Source organism: Taudactylus pleione, unplaced genomic scaffold, assembly GCF_031769625.1.
Source record: "Taudactylus pleione unplaced genomic scaffold, aTauple2 ptg000610l, whole genome shotgun sequence".
Taxonomy (NCBI): Eukaryota; Metazoa; Chordata; class Amphibia; order Anura; family Myobatrachidae; genus Taudactylus; species Taudactylus pleione.
This window is the reverse complement of record NW_028285012.1, coordinates 1,144,087-1,164,716: the sequence shown is the minus strand read 5'-3', so window position 1 is coordinate 1,164,716 and position 20,630 is coordinate 1,144,087. Positions and strand designations below refer to the sequence as shown.

Below are 20,630 nucleotides of genomic sequence, written 5' to 3'. Positions count from 1 at the left end.
TAAAGTAACCTCGGTTGGCAATTACAGAGGTCAAACGTTTCCTGTAGTTCTTGACCAGGTTTGCACACACTGCAGCAGGCATTTTGGCCCACTCTTCAATGCAGATCTTCTCTAGATGTGTCATGTTTTGGGGCTGTCGCCGGGCAACACGGTCTTTCAACTCCTTCCACAGATTTTCTATTGGGTTGAGGTCTGGAGACTGGCTAGGCCAATCCAGGACCTTGAAATGCTTCTTACGCAGCCACTCCTTAGTTGCCCGGGCGGTGTGTTTGGGGCCATTGTCATGCTGGAAGACCCAGCCACGTTGCATCTTCAATGCTCTTACTGAGGGAAGGAGTTTTTCCCCAAAATGTCACGATACATGTCCCCAATCATCCTCTCCGTAATACGGATCAGTCGTCCTGTCCCCTTTGCAGAAAAGCATCCCCAAAGCATGTTTCCACCCCCATGCTTCACAGTGGGTATGGTGTTTTTGGGATGCCACTCATCATTCTTCTCCCTCCAAACACGGCGTGTGGAGTTTATACCAAAAAGTTCTATTTTGGTCTAATCTGACCATATGACATTCTCCCAATTCTCCTCTGGATCATACAGATGGTCACGGACAAACTTTAGACGGGCCTGCACATGTGCTGGCTTAAGCAGGGGGACCTTTCAAGCGCTGCAGGATTTGAATCCATAACGACGTAGTGTGTTACTAATGGTAACCTTTGTGATTGTGGTCCCAGCTCTCTTGAGATCATTGACCAGGTCCCCACGTGTAGTTCTGGGCTGATCCCTCACCGTTCTCAAGATAATTGATACCCCACGAGGTGAGATCTTACATGGAGCCCCTGGTCGAGGGAGATTGTCATTGATCTTGTATTTCTTCAATTTTTCAATAATTGCGCCAACAGTTGATCTCTTCTCACCAAGCTCCTTGCCTATTGTCGAGTAGCTCATCCCAGCCTTGTGCAGGTCTACAATTTTGTCCCTGGTGTCCTTAGACAGCTCAAAATCTTAGACAGCTAAAAATCATACAATGTTATTTCCAGAAGGTTTTCTTCTGATTCTGTCTCTCACAGTTAAAGTGTACCGATGATGGAAATTACAAACCTCTTTCATCCCATATGGGATCACAATAATCCTCTTCATACAAAACTAGAAAAAAAGGGGGGGTAGCACTCACCAGTCTTCTTAAAAACATTTCTTTATTACATCTCAGTAAAAATTTTACAGCATATCAAAATCCGACGTTTCGGTCCTGTGCATGGACCCTTGAGGTCCATGCACAGGACCGAAACGTCGGATTTTGATATGCTGTAAAATTTTTACTGAGATGTAATAAAGAAATGTTTTTAAGAAGACTGGTGAGTGCTACCCCCCCCTTTTTTTCTACTTTTACATATATACATATTATATATATATATATATATATATATATATATATATATATACATAGATATTTGAAGCTGACCTACTCTACATGTGAACCATTGCGCTGCACCCACTCTATGGAATGAACTACCTTGCACAAAAAGACTTTCCTCTAGTCTCCAATCCTTCAAGCGTTCCCTGAAAACTCACCTCTTCAGGCAATCTTATCAGATTCCAGAACCTCCCACATAACCTTCATAGCTTCCATATCTAATTACATCCCCTTCTACAGTCCACACACAATCGCACACATCGTCTTTCTCTCACATCCTCATGACATTTGGTTGACATTCCTGTGTGACTGGATCATGCAGCCAACCAAGAAACTGTGCATTCTGACTGGACCAAAATGCAATATATAGCACCTATCCTTGTGTATCAACGCCTATTTCCCTATAGATTGTAAGCTTACGAGCAGGGCCTTCCTACCTATATATCTGTCTGTTATTACCCAGTTTTGTTCTATTAATGAAATATACTGCACTATACAAGATACTGTTAATAAATAAATAAAAATAAATAAATTGGGGTCATTATGGGATGTTGGAGTCACCAAGACACACAGTACAATATGCAGTGATCCAAGTATCGTTCTGGTACGCATATTTATATGTTAATATTTATATGTTAATTAAAATACCTGTTTTTAAAGAAAATACTACACTATGTGTGTTTTTTCTGGCTGTTTGAGCCTATCCTTTTTAAGGTTTCTGGATTTCCGAGTCTATTTCAGCACATGGAGCTCCAGTGAAAGCACTTTAGATAAGCGAAAAAGTTTTATCTTTTGGCATGCACATTTATATTTGAGTACGTGCTAATTTTTCATAAAATACTACACTATTGGGCGCATGTCCTTTCCAACCCTCTATATAAAGATGTTTTATATATATATATATATATATATATATATATATATATATACAGTCAGGTGCATAAATATTGGGACATTGACCGAATTTTCATATTTTGGCCTCTATTCACCACCATAATGGCTTTGAAATGAAACAAACAAGATGTGCTTTAACTGCAGACTTTCAGATTTAATTTGAGGGTAATTACATCCAAATCAGGTGAACGGTGTAGGAATTACAACGGTTTCTATATGTGCCTCCCACTTTTTAAGGGGCCAAAAGTAATGGGACTATCAACTCAAAAGCTATTTCATGGACAGGTGTGGGCTATTCCCTCGTTATTTCATTATCAATTAAGCAGGTAAAAGGTCTGGAGTTGATTCTAAGTGTGACATTTACATTTGGAATTAGTTGCTGTCGACTCTCAATATGAGATCCAAAGAGCTGTCACTATCAGTGAAACAAGCCATCATTAGGCTGAAAAATCAAAACAAATCCATCAGATAGATAGCAAAAACATTAGGTGTGGCCAAGTCAATTGTCTGGAACATTCTTAAAAAGAAAGAACGCACCGGAGAGCTCAGCAACACCAAAAGACCCGGAAGACCATGGAAAACAACTGTGGTGGATGACAGAAGAATTATTTCCCTGGTGAAGAAAAACCCCTTCACAACAGTTGGCCAAATCAAGAACACTCTCAGGAGGTAGGTGTATATGTGTCAAAGTCAACAACCAAGAGAAGACTTCACAAGAGTGAATATAGAGGGTTCACCACAAGATGTAAACCATTGGTGAGCCACAAAAACAAGACAACCAGATTAGAGTTTGCCAAACAACATCTAAAAAAGCCATTACGGTTCTGGAACAACATCCTATGGACAGATAAGACAAAGATCAACTTGTACCAGAGTGATGGGAAGAGAAGAGTATGGAGAAGGAAAGGAACTGCTCATGATCCAAAACATACCACCTCATCAGTGAAGCATGGTGGTGGTAGTGTCATGGCGTGGGTATGTATGGCTGCCTATGGAACTGGTTCCCTTGTATTTATTGATGATGTGACTGCTGACAAAAGCAGCAGAGTTAATTCTGAAGTGTTTCGGGCAATATTATATGCTCATATTCAGTCAAATGCTTCAGAACTCATTGGACGGCGCTTCACAGTGCAGATGGACAATGACCCGAAGCATACTGCAAAAGCAACCATAGAGTTTTTTTTAAGGCTAAAAAGTGGAATGTTATGCAATGGCCAAGTCAATCCCCTGACCTGAATCCGATTGAGCATGCATTTCACTTGATGAAGACAAAACTGAAGGGAAAATGCCCCAAGAACAAGCAGGAACTGAAGACATTTGCAGTAGAGGCCTGGCAGAGCATCACCAGGGATGAAACCCAGCATCTGGTGATGTCTATGCGTTCCAGACTTCAGGCTGTAATTGCCTGCAAAGGATTTGCAACAAAGTATTAAAAAGTGAAAGTTAGATTTAGGATTGTTTAGTTTGTCCCATTACTTTGGCCCCTTAAAAAGTGGGAGGCACATATAGAAACCGTTGTAATTCCTACAGCGTTCACCTGATTTGGATTTAATTACCCTCAAATTAAATCTGAAAGTCTGCAGCTAAAGCACATCTTGTTTGTTTCATTTCAAAGCCATTGTGGTGGTGAATAGAGGCCAAAATATTAAAATTCTGTCAATTTCCCAATATTTATGCACCTGACTGTATATACACATACACACTCGCACACATACAAACACACATACATATAAGCACAAATATATATTTATTTAAAGTACTCCTTAATATGAGTAAATATCCTTTGTGTCTAGATTTGTAGATATATTTATTTTACTAATGAATTAAAATGTTATTCTGAGATCTATTTAATAGACTGAAATATAATTTGTATTTAATATAGCCATTGAGGTACATGTGCCACAGATTAAAATCATAGGTATTTGATAACACTAGATATTAATTTCCTAACTAAAATTGATAATGAACCACAGTTATTTCATTATTTTGAGTAAAGAATGAAAGACTTTATATCGACCAAACTGAAAGCCACAGGGGGCCAGATGTTGAGTTATTTTTTTCTTACTTCTCAAGGGTGAAATTGCTGAAATGCTTGTGTATTTGTTCCTGTTTATTTCCCTGCTATTATTTTATTTATGAGTATATTTCCATAGGCTTCGGTCTACAACTGCTACATTATTTTGGCCAATGCAAATTGAATCCATTAACTCACGTAACTAACATTTAATGTTAATATGAACATTATTTTGATGCAGTTCTTTAACGTTTTTACTACAAATTCTATTGTTTCTTACCAACTTTTCACTTGAGCCATGTGAAACTATGTATATACATGTAGGCTATGCATATGATATTGGAATTTAAAGGTGTAATTTTAATTTTGCGAGTTGCTTATGTCACTATTATTGCCATTACATTCAGTGATATACAGGAATTATTAGTTCAAAAACAGTAGTAAGGATTCTGTATGGTCTGATACAGGAGGAGGACACCATAAATTATCACACTGGATGACATAAAACCTAGCGACACCACTGATCTTCTCCTACGTCTCTATATCAATTTGGGAAGAGCAACAGATACTGAATAAGGCTCAGGGAATGCATAGCTTGTATAATTAATGTTGTCTATAGCTAACACCGCTTCATACCGAAAATAAACCTTGAATACTTGTCTTGCAGTACCAGGATTTTTTTTTTATCTAAACATGTGTGTTTTTTTTAAGGTTACCTGTATTACTTGGTGTTTTAGGATTGCACAGTCATCAATTGATATTAGTTTAGTAGCAACCATTGAGAGCAACAGGTCATTTCATCACACCCCATAGGAGTCATGCTGAGTCACATTACTGTGACCACCAACAAAAGGAAGGATTTAAATATGCCACACGCTAATTCATCTGATGACAGCTCAAATACAGTACAATAGGATTAAAAGTATAATTTTAATTTGCAGTTTGCTCCCTCAACCCAGCAATCTAGCTCTGAGTGCTGCTATTAATCCATGCGTAATCATGTATTAGCACTGCACGTTACTATCTTGAAAACATTACCTCGGGTGTGTGTCTTGCAATTTCGCGGATTAGAGTGGCTGAATTTTTCTTGACGTATTCGTCGGGGTCTTTTAGGCATGTCAGGACGACGGGGAAGATTTCAGCTTCTACCACCATTTCTGCTAAATCCACTGAATGCTTTGCAATCTGACTTAGCGCGGAAAGCACCTGTCGCTGTTACATAAGGAAAATGCTGTGAGTCCTATCACGTCTTGTTACATAGAAAGATAAAGCCAAGAATACACTTTTACCTACCACACACCAAAAAAACATATTTGGTAACTAAGCTTTCATACATGTCTCTGCTGGTACTGCTAGCTAGAGATAAGAACCTTATCGGTAATTACCACAGGTTTTGTTAGGAAAGCATATACAATATATTACCACCAAGAGCAGCCTTAACCCCCATTGTTTTCTTTACACAGAGCGCAAAACCCTTAACATAGACAATGTTGTCATTACTTTATTAATCTAGGTCAGAGGTTCTCAAGCTCGGTCCCCACACAGTTCACGTTTTCCAGGTCACCCAGCAGGTGCACAGGTGTATTTATTACTCACTGACACATTTTAAAAGATCCACAGGTGGAGATAACTATTTCACTTGTGATTCTGTAAAGAGACCTGGAAAACATGCACTGTTTGGGGTCCTGAGGACAGAGTTTGAGAACCTGTGATCTAGGTTATGTCTTGCACACAGTGGAGATTGTCATTTTGCCACTAGGAACCAACAAGGTCATTGAAATAGGATGCAGAGAAAGCTGCGATACCTTATGCTGGCCATACACGCTACAATTATCGGGGCGATCCGCCTGATATCGGCGGATCGCCCCGATAATTGTAGCGTGTGGGGGGTCGACTGAGGGTTAAATATTGCTCGGTCGGGCATGCCGGATTGTCCAGCATGCCCGTCCGATGCGATATTTCCCGGTAAACTGTCGGCCGCATCGGGCAGTGTATGCCCAGCCGCGGCCGACAGACAGACATTTCCTGTGTACCTTCCTACGGAAGGAACAGGGAAATGTCTCCTCCCCCGAGGGCGGAGCGCGGATGTCGGCCTGATACACTGTGAGAGAAATCTCACGGTGTATGCCGGCGACATCTGCGGCTGCCAGGCTGCCAGATAAAATGTTTGTCGGTCTGACAGACATTTTATCTGGCCGTGTATGCCCAGCATTAGTGACATCATTCGCTCTCAGTGATCTCAATTTCCCAGTGAGTCTGGGCGAGAGATACACAGTAAAGGTAGAACTTAGTAATTCATGCTTAGAAGTTAGTATCGAAATGGAGTTTGGTTTCCAAACTCTGCCATTACAGTCCAAGTTTTAATGATATCCATGCCTGGGTCCAGATGGTTAAATCAAATTGACTGAGGTATCAATTAAGTCACCTCTGCTCAAGCATGGATAGCCTTAAAACATGGACTGTAATGACGGAGTCACCCATCAGTCTACTGACATCAATAAATACGGAACAACACGTTCTACGCCAGTGAATTGTGCCGGAGCAGTGTTTACAGCCCCATATTTCCAATTATTTTCTATACATTATCATATGACACCAAAAGCCTGACAGCAGGATTGATGGCTTTCAGTACATTTCTATTGACCAGTCTGACAATAGAGTGACATAATAATATAATTAATAGCAGACCAATGCTGCAGTAATTCTTTTTGATTCACATTAAGGGGTCTTATTTACTAAGCCTTGGATGGAAATAAAGTGGACAGAGAAAGTACCAAACATCAGATCCTGTAATTTTTCAAACACATGGCAGTTAGGAGCTGATTGGCTGGTACTTTATCTTCGTTCATTTTATCTCCATCCAATGGCTTAGTAAATAGTCCCCTCTGTCACAGCAGAAAAACTAACAGGGAGAGATACAGGTGGAGCAGAGATGTCACCTTTTATGCTCATATCTCTTAAAGCATCTTAAAAAGACACCATGGTTCATTCCAACAAGTGACATCTTTATTTAGGTCCTAGTATCTGAAGAACTGAAATTTTACAGTCATCTGTATTTTTAGTCAATCGGGTCAAAAGCAGTTTTAGGTACCCTGTTGCTTGTTGGCTACTGTGGAACTACAAGACGCAGCATGCTATGCAGGTCATGTGGGGAGTTTTAGTTCCACAGCAGCTAATAAAAACACAGTTTGTCTACCTCCGGGTTCAAAAACAATAAATACAAAAAGCAGCAGGTCGCAAAGCACAGGGGAGACATATTGCCACCAACTAAATACACTACTTACAAACTAAAATGAGGAACAAGCGGTTGCGAAACATATAAAGCCAAAACGAATGGGAATGTGAATTCCTTTGGTGGCTTTGTACTAATCGCTGCATATCGGCCAAAAGCAACTGTCCAAAGCAAACAATTCATGACAAATGAGAAAGCAGTTACTTCTGTGGGCAAAGCAGGCGAAGAGAGAAGCCATACCCAAGTAACCAAGGATTATTTTCCCCTTTAGCAGCATAAGGTCCTTCCAGGAAAATCTCTGGTCACATAATGCTTGGGAGTTATTAAACTTTCAGTCCTAATTGCAGAGCTAAAGCTAAAAGACTCCCCCAGCTTTCTATATGGTGTAATGAGGCAACTTGAAATTATTTGGCAAATAATAATACATGCTTTGGCGGGGGATGGGTCACATTATTTTTTTCTACACATAAAAAATGCACAGAAAAAGCTCTCCAGCATCCTGGCATCTACCTTGTCCAGAAACAATTCTGCACACAATACAGATTTAATTTTCTTTTAAATGTAGAATGTGCCTAAAGAGAAATAAAGTAAAAAAAATAAAAAAAATAAAGTACCTTTAGTTTAGCATCTGGATTGAGAATCATCTGGGCTAAGTGGGCAATTGCCCCTGCGTCCACAACTGTCTGAGCTAGCTCCGGAGAATGCTTTGATAGATCACTCAAGGCTGAAGCTGCAATCCTTTTCAAAGCGATCTCTGGCTCCTGGATACACAGCACTAGGAGGGGAACAGCTCCTGCATCCACCACAGCTTGTGACAGTTCTGGAGGTCCAACAAGAGGTAATTAAGTAAGTACGGGTGACTGACCCTGGTGCAAGCCATTTTTCACTGTGACAGACACACCAAAAGAGAAGAGGGCAGGCTGGACTTTGCTGTCTGCATATCTGCATTTCAAATCAGCCCTCCCAGTTCCTGAAGCCATGTGGACCAATCTGGGGCTGAAAGGAACACCGGTCAATAGTTAGACCCCCTTTACGTGTACACATTTGAGGTAGATTAGGCTGCAATAGCTTGTTATTCTTTGGAGAAAAAGTAAGCAGATGTCAGCTGTTTAAGCCCAGGCTGTGCCTCCCTCACCAGTAGGCTGCCATTATATGCATGGATAGCTAGGGAATACAAAACATTGGAGCAAGCATAAAAATGGTCTCTTACAATTTAAATGATAGAAAATATTTTAGCTATTATTTTATAGACATATTGGATGTCTATAAAATAATCAATGTATTTAGCTAAATAAAAAATCTAGATGATAAATTATACGACAGAAATATAAAACATGCAATGCATGAGTACAGATTTACATACATGCTGTTTTCCCCATCTTTATTTTAAGCATATATTAAATATGTACTTTTTTTTTTTACTACGGTTTTATGGTTTTAGAGTTCTAATTTTTTCAGATATTATATAATATATATTTTACATAAAAATATATCATATTAAAATATATAATAAATGTCAAATTTATAGTTGTCCAGGTATGAAAAAGCTATTTTAATAACTCCAGTTTTACATAGATTGGCACACATGAACGTGCAAAACATTAAACATATTTTTTTTACTTTAATGACTATACAAAACTATTGGGTAAATGCAATTATATTTTTTCTTTGAATACAATATTAGTATTTTGGAAGGTGACATTTCTTAATCATAACTTATAACAGCACACATGGTAAGTTATTCACTATCAGGTACAAATTTGCACCAAACCATAGCAAACAATGCATTTTTTATATGTAACTCAACAATGAAAGAATATATTATTGGTTATTTATCATTTAGTGCAAATTTGCTCTTAAAGCTTAAATGCCACATTCGCAAATGACCCTCTCAACAAAAATAAGTATTTTCTAAAAATATAGCACATTAGCAATTAAATATCTGCTTTAAATAAAATTAAAACAACGGTTTCCAACTTCTGAAAAAACATGACAGACTGAAAAAGATGTGCAGATTTTTATATACAGCTAAAAGTAGTCGTTAGTAAATGCAGGAGTATTTTGCTGACTTGCTTTTTTTTTTGCAGTGAAATTTTATTATAAATCTTATTCTGTAAAATTCAAATACAAATATTGGTTAATGCCACTCTATAGTTCAGTTTACATTAAACAAATGCAAGCGTATTTGGACAGACCTTAAGGTTTCTTCGTTTTTGGTACTTGAGAAAATCTCTGTCTTAGATTTCATTATTTTGAAAAAAAAAAAGTTAATGAACACAAGCAAACAGTCACCAACATATTATATTTCACAAACCCATTTGTGTCATTTTCCAGTCATTGTAGTTACTACTGATGGATTCAAACGACCCACCATGAATTTTGAAATACTCAGTGACGTGAGCTTGTGTAAAAAAAGGCAATTTGAAAAATTAAGATTCATTTAATCTGAGCACATTCTGTGTTATCCTCTGAAGACTACTTACAAATTGCTCTAGGGCCTCAGAAAAAAATGTAGTCTAATTATCTTAAAGGTGAAGTCACTGAAGTGAGTGAGCGGCATAGACTTTCAATGATATGTTGCACACCAGATGGATTGTCCATTTTTAAAGGGTAGTGATGGTCAAATTCTAAAAATAACATTCCGGGTTTAGTATTTTGTCTTTGCCATGTTTTCTATATTAGCTATTTTTGCTACCTGATACATTAAAAGGAAACAACTACGTTTACTACGTTTACTTGGAAATTTCATAAATAAAAAGTCAAATTTTAGGATAGAAATCAGTTTGCCGTATTTGTTTTCCGGCTGATGTGTTACTTGAACAAAGCTGCATGGTGGAAGAAAATGGAACTGTATATTTACATTTACTTATATAGCGCTTGCATAGCCACCATATTCCATTGTGCTTTACAATTGGGTACATAACAGTAATACAACAACATTGGGTAATAACAGAGAGACAAATGAGTAAGAGGGCCCTGCTCGCAAGCTTTACAGTCTATATGGAAAATAGAGCCTGAGGTGATGTGGTTGCTTTATCAGTGCACCAATATTATTCTAAAGCATTTGTGGTTTGTACTACATTGTGGATGGCAGATCAATTAATGTAAAATAGGTTTACTGGTACTTTGGACCTACTGTATTTTCACTACTGAAATCTTTCAAAAGAATAGAACGGCTTTATCTAGACTAAAAATCAATTTAACCATCCTATGGATAGGAAATAATCAAAATATAAAGCATTAGAGTGCATAGTCAGGACTTTTTGGACTCAAAAACCAGGGATCAGTTAGATTAGTGAAAAGTGACCAATGCAAAGAAATATAATAATTAAAAAATAATAAATAATTAGTTCATAACAATTATATCAAATAACACTGATACTTGGAATTTTTTGCACAGTATTTTTGCAGTCCCCTTCTCTGATTACATTGTAGCCTCCTTGTCTTTCTTACTTTTATTTTTTTTTATAGATACAACATAGAAAAATTGTTTGTGATAGATTTTTAACTATACTCATTGAGAAAAATTATACTTCAATAGCTGACGAAATTGTTATGAACTAATGTCTCAATCAGCGGCTTTGAGATATTTTTTCAATGAAATTGCAGTCATTTTTTTGCATATTTTAGACCAAGCAAAGTGGCTCTGTGAAGCAGCCATGTGTTATTAATGACTGAACAATAAACAAGTAAAACATTTTTCATTATTATAGCTCTGAGGAACTTTTCAATGTTTAAAATAACCAAAAGAGCCACACACAATGTGTTGTAAAAAAAAAAAAATTTAGAAGGCATGTATGATTTAGATTTCTATTAATTTTATTAATAGTCATACATTAAGCCAAGGTCATGGAGACATGTTTATACAGTAATGTCATAATTTTATGACAAGGAAACTGCAAAACTCAGTGAGAAGGAAAAAAAAAAAAAAATAAGTGTCCCCATCACGTCATAGCGTTCCTGAGGTAATAACGCTGCATACACTGCTTCAACAGTGCAAACACTACAGAGGGACAGGAGGACAGCGTTCGTTTCCTAGTTATGCTAGGTCAGTGGTTCTCAAACTGGGGTGCAAGTGACTCCAAGGGTACTCTGTGATTTTCAGGGGTACACGAACAATGTTCTGTAATTGCAGGGTAGGGATATCTAGGCGATAATTCGATACGTAGTGAAAGCAGTGTCCTAGGGATCTCTGGCTCCATTGTTCACAGTAGAACCCTGATAATAGGCAGGAGAACACAGTGACAATCACTGTTTTCTGCATAAGAGAGATTTAGTGAATTACACATCACATCTGACACAGCGCCCCTACTGTTGGAATGTGTGAGAATGATAGCAATTAGCAACCTATGGAATTACATGTTAATTATGTATTACCAATTCTAGTTGTAAAAAAATTTAATATACCAAATGCATATGTGGACTATAGTTTTATGAATATATATATATATATATATATATATAAATATCTCTCTCTCGTTATATATATATATATATATATATATATATATATACATATACACACACACACACACACACTGTAGTGCCAAAAGTCGTGGGATAGATTCCTAGTATCGTGCCTGACTAAGTGCAGCAACTCGACGTGGCATAGATTCCACAATTGGATGGAAGACCTCTGGAGAGATGCTAACCCATGCCATCTGGATAGCTTTCCACAGCTCCCTGATATTTGTAGGAGCAGGATCTTGGGTGCGAATGGACCTCTCCACCACTTCCCATAAATGCTCAATTGTGTTCATGTCGGGCAAACGTGGTGGCCACACAATTAGTCGGAACTCTCTGGAATGCTCCTCAAACCAATTCTGGACAACTTGGGACCGATGGCACAATGCATTATCCTGTTGGAATATTCCATCATTGTGGGGGTACATGAAGTCCATGAAGGGCTGCAAATGGTCATCAAGCAATGCAATGTAGCAGTTACCGGTCAATGACATGTTCAGGAGGCCCTTCAGAAATGGAATGTTCTGTTTGTCGGGCACCCACTATCATACCCCATTCGAACTCCGATAATTCACGTAGCCATTGTCACAGGCGTAGGGGTTTCTGGCTGTGTTCCCGGGCTGAGTCTTGGGTCTGGATTGTTAGGGTCAGCTGCACACTGGAAAGTACTGGGTTTAATGTAGATCTTGTGCATAGAGTAAAATTACAGTATACGATCTGGTGAGGAAGTGAAGTGCTAGCAGGTTGGCTGTGATACTAAAGTCATGTTCTGGAGGACTATAGAATGAACTCTACTCCAAGTTGATACTGGAGGATGACTGGACTCCGGGCTGGTACTGGAGGGTAACTGGACTCCGGGCTGGTACAGGAGGGTAACTGGACTCCAAATTAATACTGGGAGGTCGACTGGACTCCAGGCTGGTACCGGAGGGTAATTGGACTTCAAGCTGGTACCGGAGGACAGACTGGGTCTCGCTGAGACAATACTCGGAAGGCATAGAGAATACACTCTGAGGAGCACAGTAAGGAAGCTCACTGACAGGGCTACGAGTCCTGTTGCACTAGCAACTTGATAACGTTACAGAACGTCTCTTTAAGGAGCTGTAGAACCCTGATTGGCTGATGGCTGAGGAGAGACTATTCTATTGGAGAAAGTGGGGTCACATGATCTTGTCCAAGATGGCTGCGCCCCATCTTCCCCATAGACCGGCAGCTGGACCACGTGGGACGCTGGACCTGCCACAGCAGAGAGACCGCAGGCGCTGGCAGGGAGAGGTGAGATCAGCAGGACCCACCAGAGAAGATGGAGCCGCCGCAGTACGGCGTGGGAGCCGGAGGACGCAGCGGGACAGAACCTGCAAAGGTAAGTGGCGGGGCCTGATTCTGGGGTCTCCAAGGAGGGCTGGCACAGACATGCCGTGAGCAGCCTAGCAGGTGTTCAAACTGACTCACAAGATGTCAGATTACAACTGATGCAGGTCTGGGCGTTTCCAAAACATCACAGTATGGTGATGCCACCTACCATTACCTTTACATACTGCTAGCCAATGACTTTTGGCACTTCAGTATCTATATGTAGCGACACCTAAACATTTTATCCAATAGCAACTATATTCATTACAATTACAAATATTTGCTTACAGTGTTGAGGGTACAAATAATGCAAATTGGTAACACCTGCGCTAAGTGAAAGTATTTCCGTGTTTCCTCGCTTTAGAAGACCTGTATTTTCTGATCTGAATACTACAGCATTCTAAAATGCCTGCGTGACCTCGCACCTAAGGTCAGACATTCTGGAGATGCCTGTTGGAACCAAAGTGTCAGCTTATTGTAACTTTGGACCAGTCACCTTGACTACATCAAACACTTTAGTTGTATGCAGATCAGGACAGGGTGTGAACGAATAACAGAGGGGTGTGACTAGTACTGAAAAGCTCTAGGATGACCCTTATTCCTCCCAACTGTCCCTCCCACCACCCTCTCACCAGTGGCAGGTGCGTGCATCACTCATTCACTGCTACTCTACTTTGCAGTGAATGGAAATACCTCCCAACTGCCTGGCGATCTGCACAACTCAGTACCAATCTTGACAGCGCCGTGAAGAATGGGCTGTCACCCTGAAATTTGGATGGTTCAGAGGAATTACTTGTGCACCTCATATAGAGCTAGATGTATTTTAAGATATGCCTTTGCGTACTATGCAAATGCACCAAAATTGTGTCTAAATGTAGATTTTGGGGTATTGTAGAATTAATTAATTATGTGTATAGAGAGCAGTGTAAAATGGTATTCCCTGTATATTTATTTATTTTATTTATTAACAGTTTCTTATATAGCGCAGCATATTCCGTTGCGCTTTACAATTGGAAACATTTATAGAACAAAACAGGGTAATAACAGACAGACATAGAGGTAAGAGGGCCCTTGCTTGCAAGCTTACAATCTATAGGGAAATAGGCATTGATACACAAGGATAGGTGCTATATATTGCAATTTGGTTCGGCCAGAATGCAGTTTCTAGGTGGGCTGCATGATCCAGTCACACAGGACTGTCGGACAAATGTCAGGAGTATATGAAAGAAAGACTATGTGTGAGATTGTGTGTGGCCTGTGAGATGGGATGTAGCTATGAAGGTTATGTGGTCGGCTCTGGAATCTGATAAACTTGTCTGAAGAGGTGAGTTTTCAGGGAACGCTTGAAGGATTGAAGACTAGAGGCGAGTCTTATTGTGCGTGGTAAGGCATTCCATAGAGTGGGTGCAGCCCGAAGAAAGTCCTGTAACCGTAAATGGGAGCAAGTAATGCATGGGGATGAGAGACGCAGATCTTGTGCTGAGAAGAGAGGTCGGGTTGGGAGATATTTTGAGATGAGTGAAGAGATGTATGTTGGTGTAGTTTGGTTAATAGCCTTATGTGTAAGTAACAGTATTTTATATTGAATACGGTAGAAAACTGGCAACCAATGGAGGGACTGACAGAGCGGGACAGCAGACGATGACTTGCAGCTGCATTCATAATGGATTGTAATGGCGATAGCCTGTTTTTGGGAAGACCAGTAAGGAGACTATTGCAATAGGCAATGCAGGAACTAATGAGTGCATGGATTAGAGATTTTGCAGTGTCTTGTGTGAGATATGGTCGAATTTTGGATGTATGTAACATGATTTTGAGACAGATTGAATGTGGGGAACAAAGGACAGTTCAGAGTCAAGGATGACACCAAGGCAGCGAGCTTGTGGGGCAGGGTGGATTGTTGAGTTATCAACAGTGATAAAGAGATCTGGTTTGTAACTGTTATTGGCCGGTGAAAATATAATTAATTCTGTTTTAGAAATATTAAGTTTCAGGTTGCGAGATGACATCCAAGATGAAATGACAGAAATACATTCAGTGACACGGACCAATACAGATGGTGATAGATCTGGGGAGTATAGGTAGATTTGAGTATCATCCGCATACAGATGGTACTGAAATCCAAAAGAGCGGATTAGTTTGCCAAGAGAGGTGGTATAGATTGAGAATAGCAAAGGACCTAAGACAGAGCCTTGCGGTACTCCAACTGATAGAGGTAGCGAAGAGGAGGCAGAATCAGAAAAACGAACAGAAAAAGAGCGATCACATAGGTAGGAAGAGAACCAAGAAAGAGCTGTGTCCTTAAGACCTAGGGATTGTAATGTTTGTATGAGAAGAGAGTGGTCAACAGTGTCAAAAGCAGCAGAGAGATCTAGAAGAATTAGGAGTGAGTAATGGCCTTTAGCCTTGGCAGTGACCAGATCATTTACCATATATACAAATAAGACCCATATGTTCAGATGTTCAGCCACATTCTCTTATTAGAATTAAAGTCAACAAACAAACACCAAAGATACATTGAGTGGTTGTTTTTGGACATTGAAAATGCCATTCAAATTATGTCACCTTTGCAAGATATTTTTAGAATTCTAGAATGGCGCGTGACATCTACATGTGTAAGTGTGTATTTTTAATTTACATATAGCCCATAGACAGCTCTCACCACTGCAAAATTTATATACAGTACAGATGAACAGTGCAATTTTGTCCAGCAAGAATAATGATTGTAAAGATGAGCCATGGCTGCTTGAGGTATTGCAAGGGTAAATATTACTCTAATATTACAGGAAGGGTAAATATTACTCTAATATTACAGGAAGGGTAAATATTACTCTAATATTACAGGAAGGGTAAATATTACTCTAATATTACAGGAAGGGTAAATATTACTCTAATATTACAGGAAGGGTAAATATTATTCATAGTACTCTAAAAAGTCAGCAATTTTATAAATGTGCAAAAAGTGTGTTGATATATCTACTGTACCCAATATATGGCAACATAGGTAACATGCATTTAGCTATTTAACGAAAAACAGAAACACACCCTAAATAACTGCTTTCAAACAGAACAGCTCTAAAGCTCCACAGACTGTGAGGCATTATGTGCACTGCAGGCGCTGATAATAGGCTCAATTATTGGTAATGAGAATATTGCAACAAACCACAAAAGTAAAGTCTGATCCGCAAGATGAGACTACCAGCTTTGAAAGCTGCGGTTTCTGGTCCTATCCTGTTTTGTATTTCATACGTACACTGTGTACAAGACCTCTGCGGCACCTGGTGTGACATCCTGTCACAGTGATGAGCTAGTAAGAGTCACAGCTATCAGCCCGGAATGCAAACCTGCTCTCAATGCATAGGAAACACATAAAAAACAACAACAAATATAAGATTTGATGAAATGGAGCATGCTTATTGAAACTGCTAAAGCTACATTTTAGCTGTATAAGCAGATATAAAAGCTCTACTCATAAAATTTTAGGTATATGCACAGTACATCCTGTGGGTTACTAATTTGCATTCACTATATTTATATCAAAGTTGTCACGTTGTTCTAGCTTATAGGCAGCAGCTAGAGACAGTTAATATCTACTTATAAAAATATACCTAATACTCTGACTGTAGATCAACAAGTTATCATATATAAAATTCCATTGGTCTGTCGGTTAAGCATTCGGGCACCCCTGCACCAACTGGGATTAAACCAACGTGAGGTGGTCCAGTTGGAACCTGGCCAGGTTGTAGGGGGGGGGGGGGGGGTAGGAACTTCCGTTGGTGTACGCTGGCAGAACTTTGACCCAGGGAGCCTGTTCTGAGCCTTCTACTCGATGGATTTGGACAACATCACATAATTTGGAAAAAAACTTCGGAGTGGTAACATTGGATCCCAGGAGAAATACCAGAGAGTTGGGCTCCCAGTCGGACTTCCCTTTGGTGTACGCTGGGCAGAACTTTGACCTGTGGAGCCTGTTCTGGGCCTTCCACTGGATGGATTTGGATGATATCACATAATAAAACTTAATAACTTGAAGATTTAAACCTAGGCAAAGCCGGGAACTTCAGCTAGTCTTTTTATACATATTATGCAGTGCTTTACAGAGAATTCTAATCACTCATACTAGTCCATGACCTAGTGGTACTTACAATATGTAGGGCATATTTCTGTGGTCAAGCCTCAGAAAATAGGTGTTATCAGAGGACTGACACTTTTTTTTAAATTAGTATATGGGCCAATTACCAAGGGGCACTGCGGCAAATATCAGATTGCTGCTATAGCCGCCCGTGTGTGACGCACGCAGAAGCAGTCACCATAGTTGTCTGTGGGACTGCAGAAAAGACCTATTTAGCTTAGTTTTTCGGAGCTTGGCTCGGGCAGCAAATGCCATCTTTAGCTTATTGGCTACATTTTTGCCATAGGGCCTGATTCAGACCCGCTAGCGAGCGGTCGATGTTGGCCAAGTGCGCTTGCACACGACGGAAGCGGCTCCGTCGTGCGCATGCGCGAGACCCGAATAACAACGGCCAAGCCGTCGCTATGGGTCTCGCACCAAAGGGGGCATGCTGTCGATGATGATTGACAGCACGCCCCCTTTGGTGGGCGTGCCGGGGGCGTGGCTGCACAGACGGAGGCGTTCCCATGGGAACGCCTACCGTCTGGGGCCGGCCCCACTTTCATCACTAGTGATGTCAGTGGGAGTGCTTTTGGCTCTGATAGAGCCAAAAACACTCCATGGCTTGCGGCAGACGATACCCTACCAGAAGGGTCTCGTCGCAAGCCCGATGGTCGCGATGGTTTTGACCATCGTGACCATCATTTTGGCCGCTCGATATAGCTGTGGGTGGTGACCCACAGCTATGCGAGCGGACAGGAGGCCGCTCTTAAATTCAGAGGGATGGCCCTGAATCAGGGCCATATTCCCTAACGCACACACACGAAGAAAACATACAAACTACACACAGAAGTAATATGATGCAAATAATATGAGATATGGTAAGAACTTACCCTTGTTATCTCTATTTCTACGAAGTCCATAGGGTTCCACAGGATACCTTGGGGTATAGGTGTGACGTCAGTCGCAGGGCACCAAAGAGTTAAGCTTTCAGCCTCCCAGGATGCACTAGGTCCCCCTCCTATACCCCGCCCCCGGGCCAAGGCACCTCAGTTAGTTACCAAGCCATAGGCCGGAGGAGGAGAAGGAAGAGAGAGAACAAAGATCTGGACACATACAAGAATCACATTCTCACCAGAGGGAGACGGAAAACCGGTGACCAGAGCAAAGCCCATCTGCAGCACAGGTGCGACAGGGCGGGAGTCCTGTGGAACCCTATGGACTTCGTAGAAATAGAGATAACAAGGGTAAGTTCTTACCATATCTCATATTTTCTACTTCAGGGTCCATAGGGTATCCACAGGATACCTTGGGGATGTCCCAAAGCAGTATCCTTTAAGGGTGGGGACGCTCCTGTGCAGAAAGGAGAATCCGCCGCCCGAAGGAAGCATCCTGAGAGGCGAAGGTGTCAAACCTGTAATACCTCACGAAGGTATGGACAGAAGACCACGTAGCAGCCTTGCAGATCTGAACTGCCGAGGCACCACGTCGAGCTGCCCACGAAGGACCCACAGACCTAGTGGAATGAGCCTTCAGAGAAGGAGGGACCGGTAGGCCTTCATGAAGATAAGCTTCAGAAATAGCCATACGGATCCAGGCTGCCAAAGTTTGCTTTGAAGCAGGCCAACCCTTTTTACGGAAGCCATAGAGGACAAACAAAGCGTCCGACTTCCTAAACGAAGAAGTGCGGTCAACATAAGTTCCTGAGGCGCACATACCACATCCAAGAGGCCTGCACGGAAGACCGGAGTTAAAGACCGAGCACAATAATTTCCTCAGTTAATGTGAAACTAGGAGACCAACCTTAGGAAGAAAACCAGGGCGAGTCCGAGGAGCACCTGCAATGTCATGGTGTAAAAGAACAGAAAGGGGGTAACGCAAGGAGAGCCCCCTAAATCTGACACGTCTGGCAGAAGCAACAGGCCAGAAGAAAAACTGTCTTAGCTGTAAGCCATTTAAGATCCACTGAGTACAGAGGTACAAATGGAGGTCCCTAAGGACAGACAGCCAAATCCCAAGACGCCACAGGAGGGACAAAGGAACAAAGGGCGGCTGAATGCGGAGAACACCCTGCATAAAGGTGCGCACATCCGGGATTGTAGCAATCCTACGGTGAAACCAGACAGATAGGGCCGAAACCTGTACCTTCAAAGAAGCAAGGCGAAGCCCATGATCTAGTCCCACTTGCAGGAAGGCGAGAATCCGAGACAGACGAAACTCCCGCGGTGCATAACCTCTCGGTCGACACCACTGGAAGAACGTATGCCACACGCGATGGTATATCCTCGCGGAAGACGGTTTCCGAGCTCGTAACATGGTACGCACCACAGAGCTGGAAAACCCCCGGGACCTCAGCATGGTCGTCTCAACAGCCACGCCGTCAAAGACAGCCGAGTCAGGTCCGGGTGAAGGCAAGGACCCTGAGACAGAAGGTCCGGTCGTAGCGGCAACCGCAGAGGACTGTCCACGGACAGACCCTGAAGGTCTGAGAACCAGTGCCGTCTGGGCCACGCGGGAGCTATCAACAGGAGCGTCCCTCCTTCCTGTTTGAATTTCCGGATTACCCGTGGAAGAAGGGAGACCGGAGGGAACAGGTATGCGAACCGGAACGTCCACCGGACGGACAGAGCATCCACCAGAGACGCCCCTTCGTCTCTTGTGCGAGACCCGTACACCGGCAACTTGTTGTTGTGCCGGGACGCCATGAGGTCGATTTCTGGAAGACCCCACCTGTCCACCAGTAGTTGAAAAACGTCCGGGTGCAGGGACCATTCCCCCGGATGAACGTCCTGGCGACTTAGAAAGTCCGCCTCCCAATTTAGCACTCCCGGGATGAAGACCGCTGATATGGCCGGAAGATTGCGCTCCGCCCAAACCAGGATCCGAGAGACCTCTACGAGAGCCGCCCGACTGCGAGTTCCTCCTTGCCTGTTTATGTAGGCCACGGTGGTAGCGTTGTCCGACTGGACCTGCACCGGGCGACCCTGGAGAAACCGCTGTGCCTGCTGGAGAGCATTGAAGACCGCACGGAGTTCCAAGATATTTATTGGAAGCTCCGCTTCTGTCGGCGTCCACCTGCCCTGGAACAAGTGTGGACCCGAAACTGCTCCCCAGCCCCGAAGACTGGCGTCCGTTGTCAACAGGACCCAATTTG

General features: G+C 41.6%; 1 protein-coding gene across 1 annotated transcript in view; it reads right to left on the bottom strand.

The window, feature by feature from the left end:
* Window positions 1-20,630, bottom strand: part of SPAG6 (sperm associated antigen 6) — a 182,593-nt gene that overhangs the window by 49,051 nt on the left and 112,912 nt on the right. The window contains exons 5-6 of the mRNA XM_088454203.1: window positions 8,163-8,368; window positions 5,355-5,528 (exon numbers count right to left, since the gene is read on the bottom strand). Of these exons, the coding sequence (XP_088310329.1) occupies window positions 5,355-5,528; window positions 8,163-8,368 (380 nt within the window). The remainder of the gene's footprint in view (window positions 1-5,354; window positions 5,529-8,162; window positions 8,369-20,630) is intronic.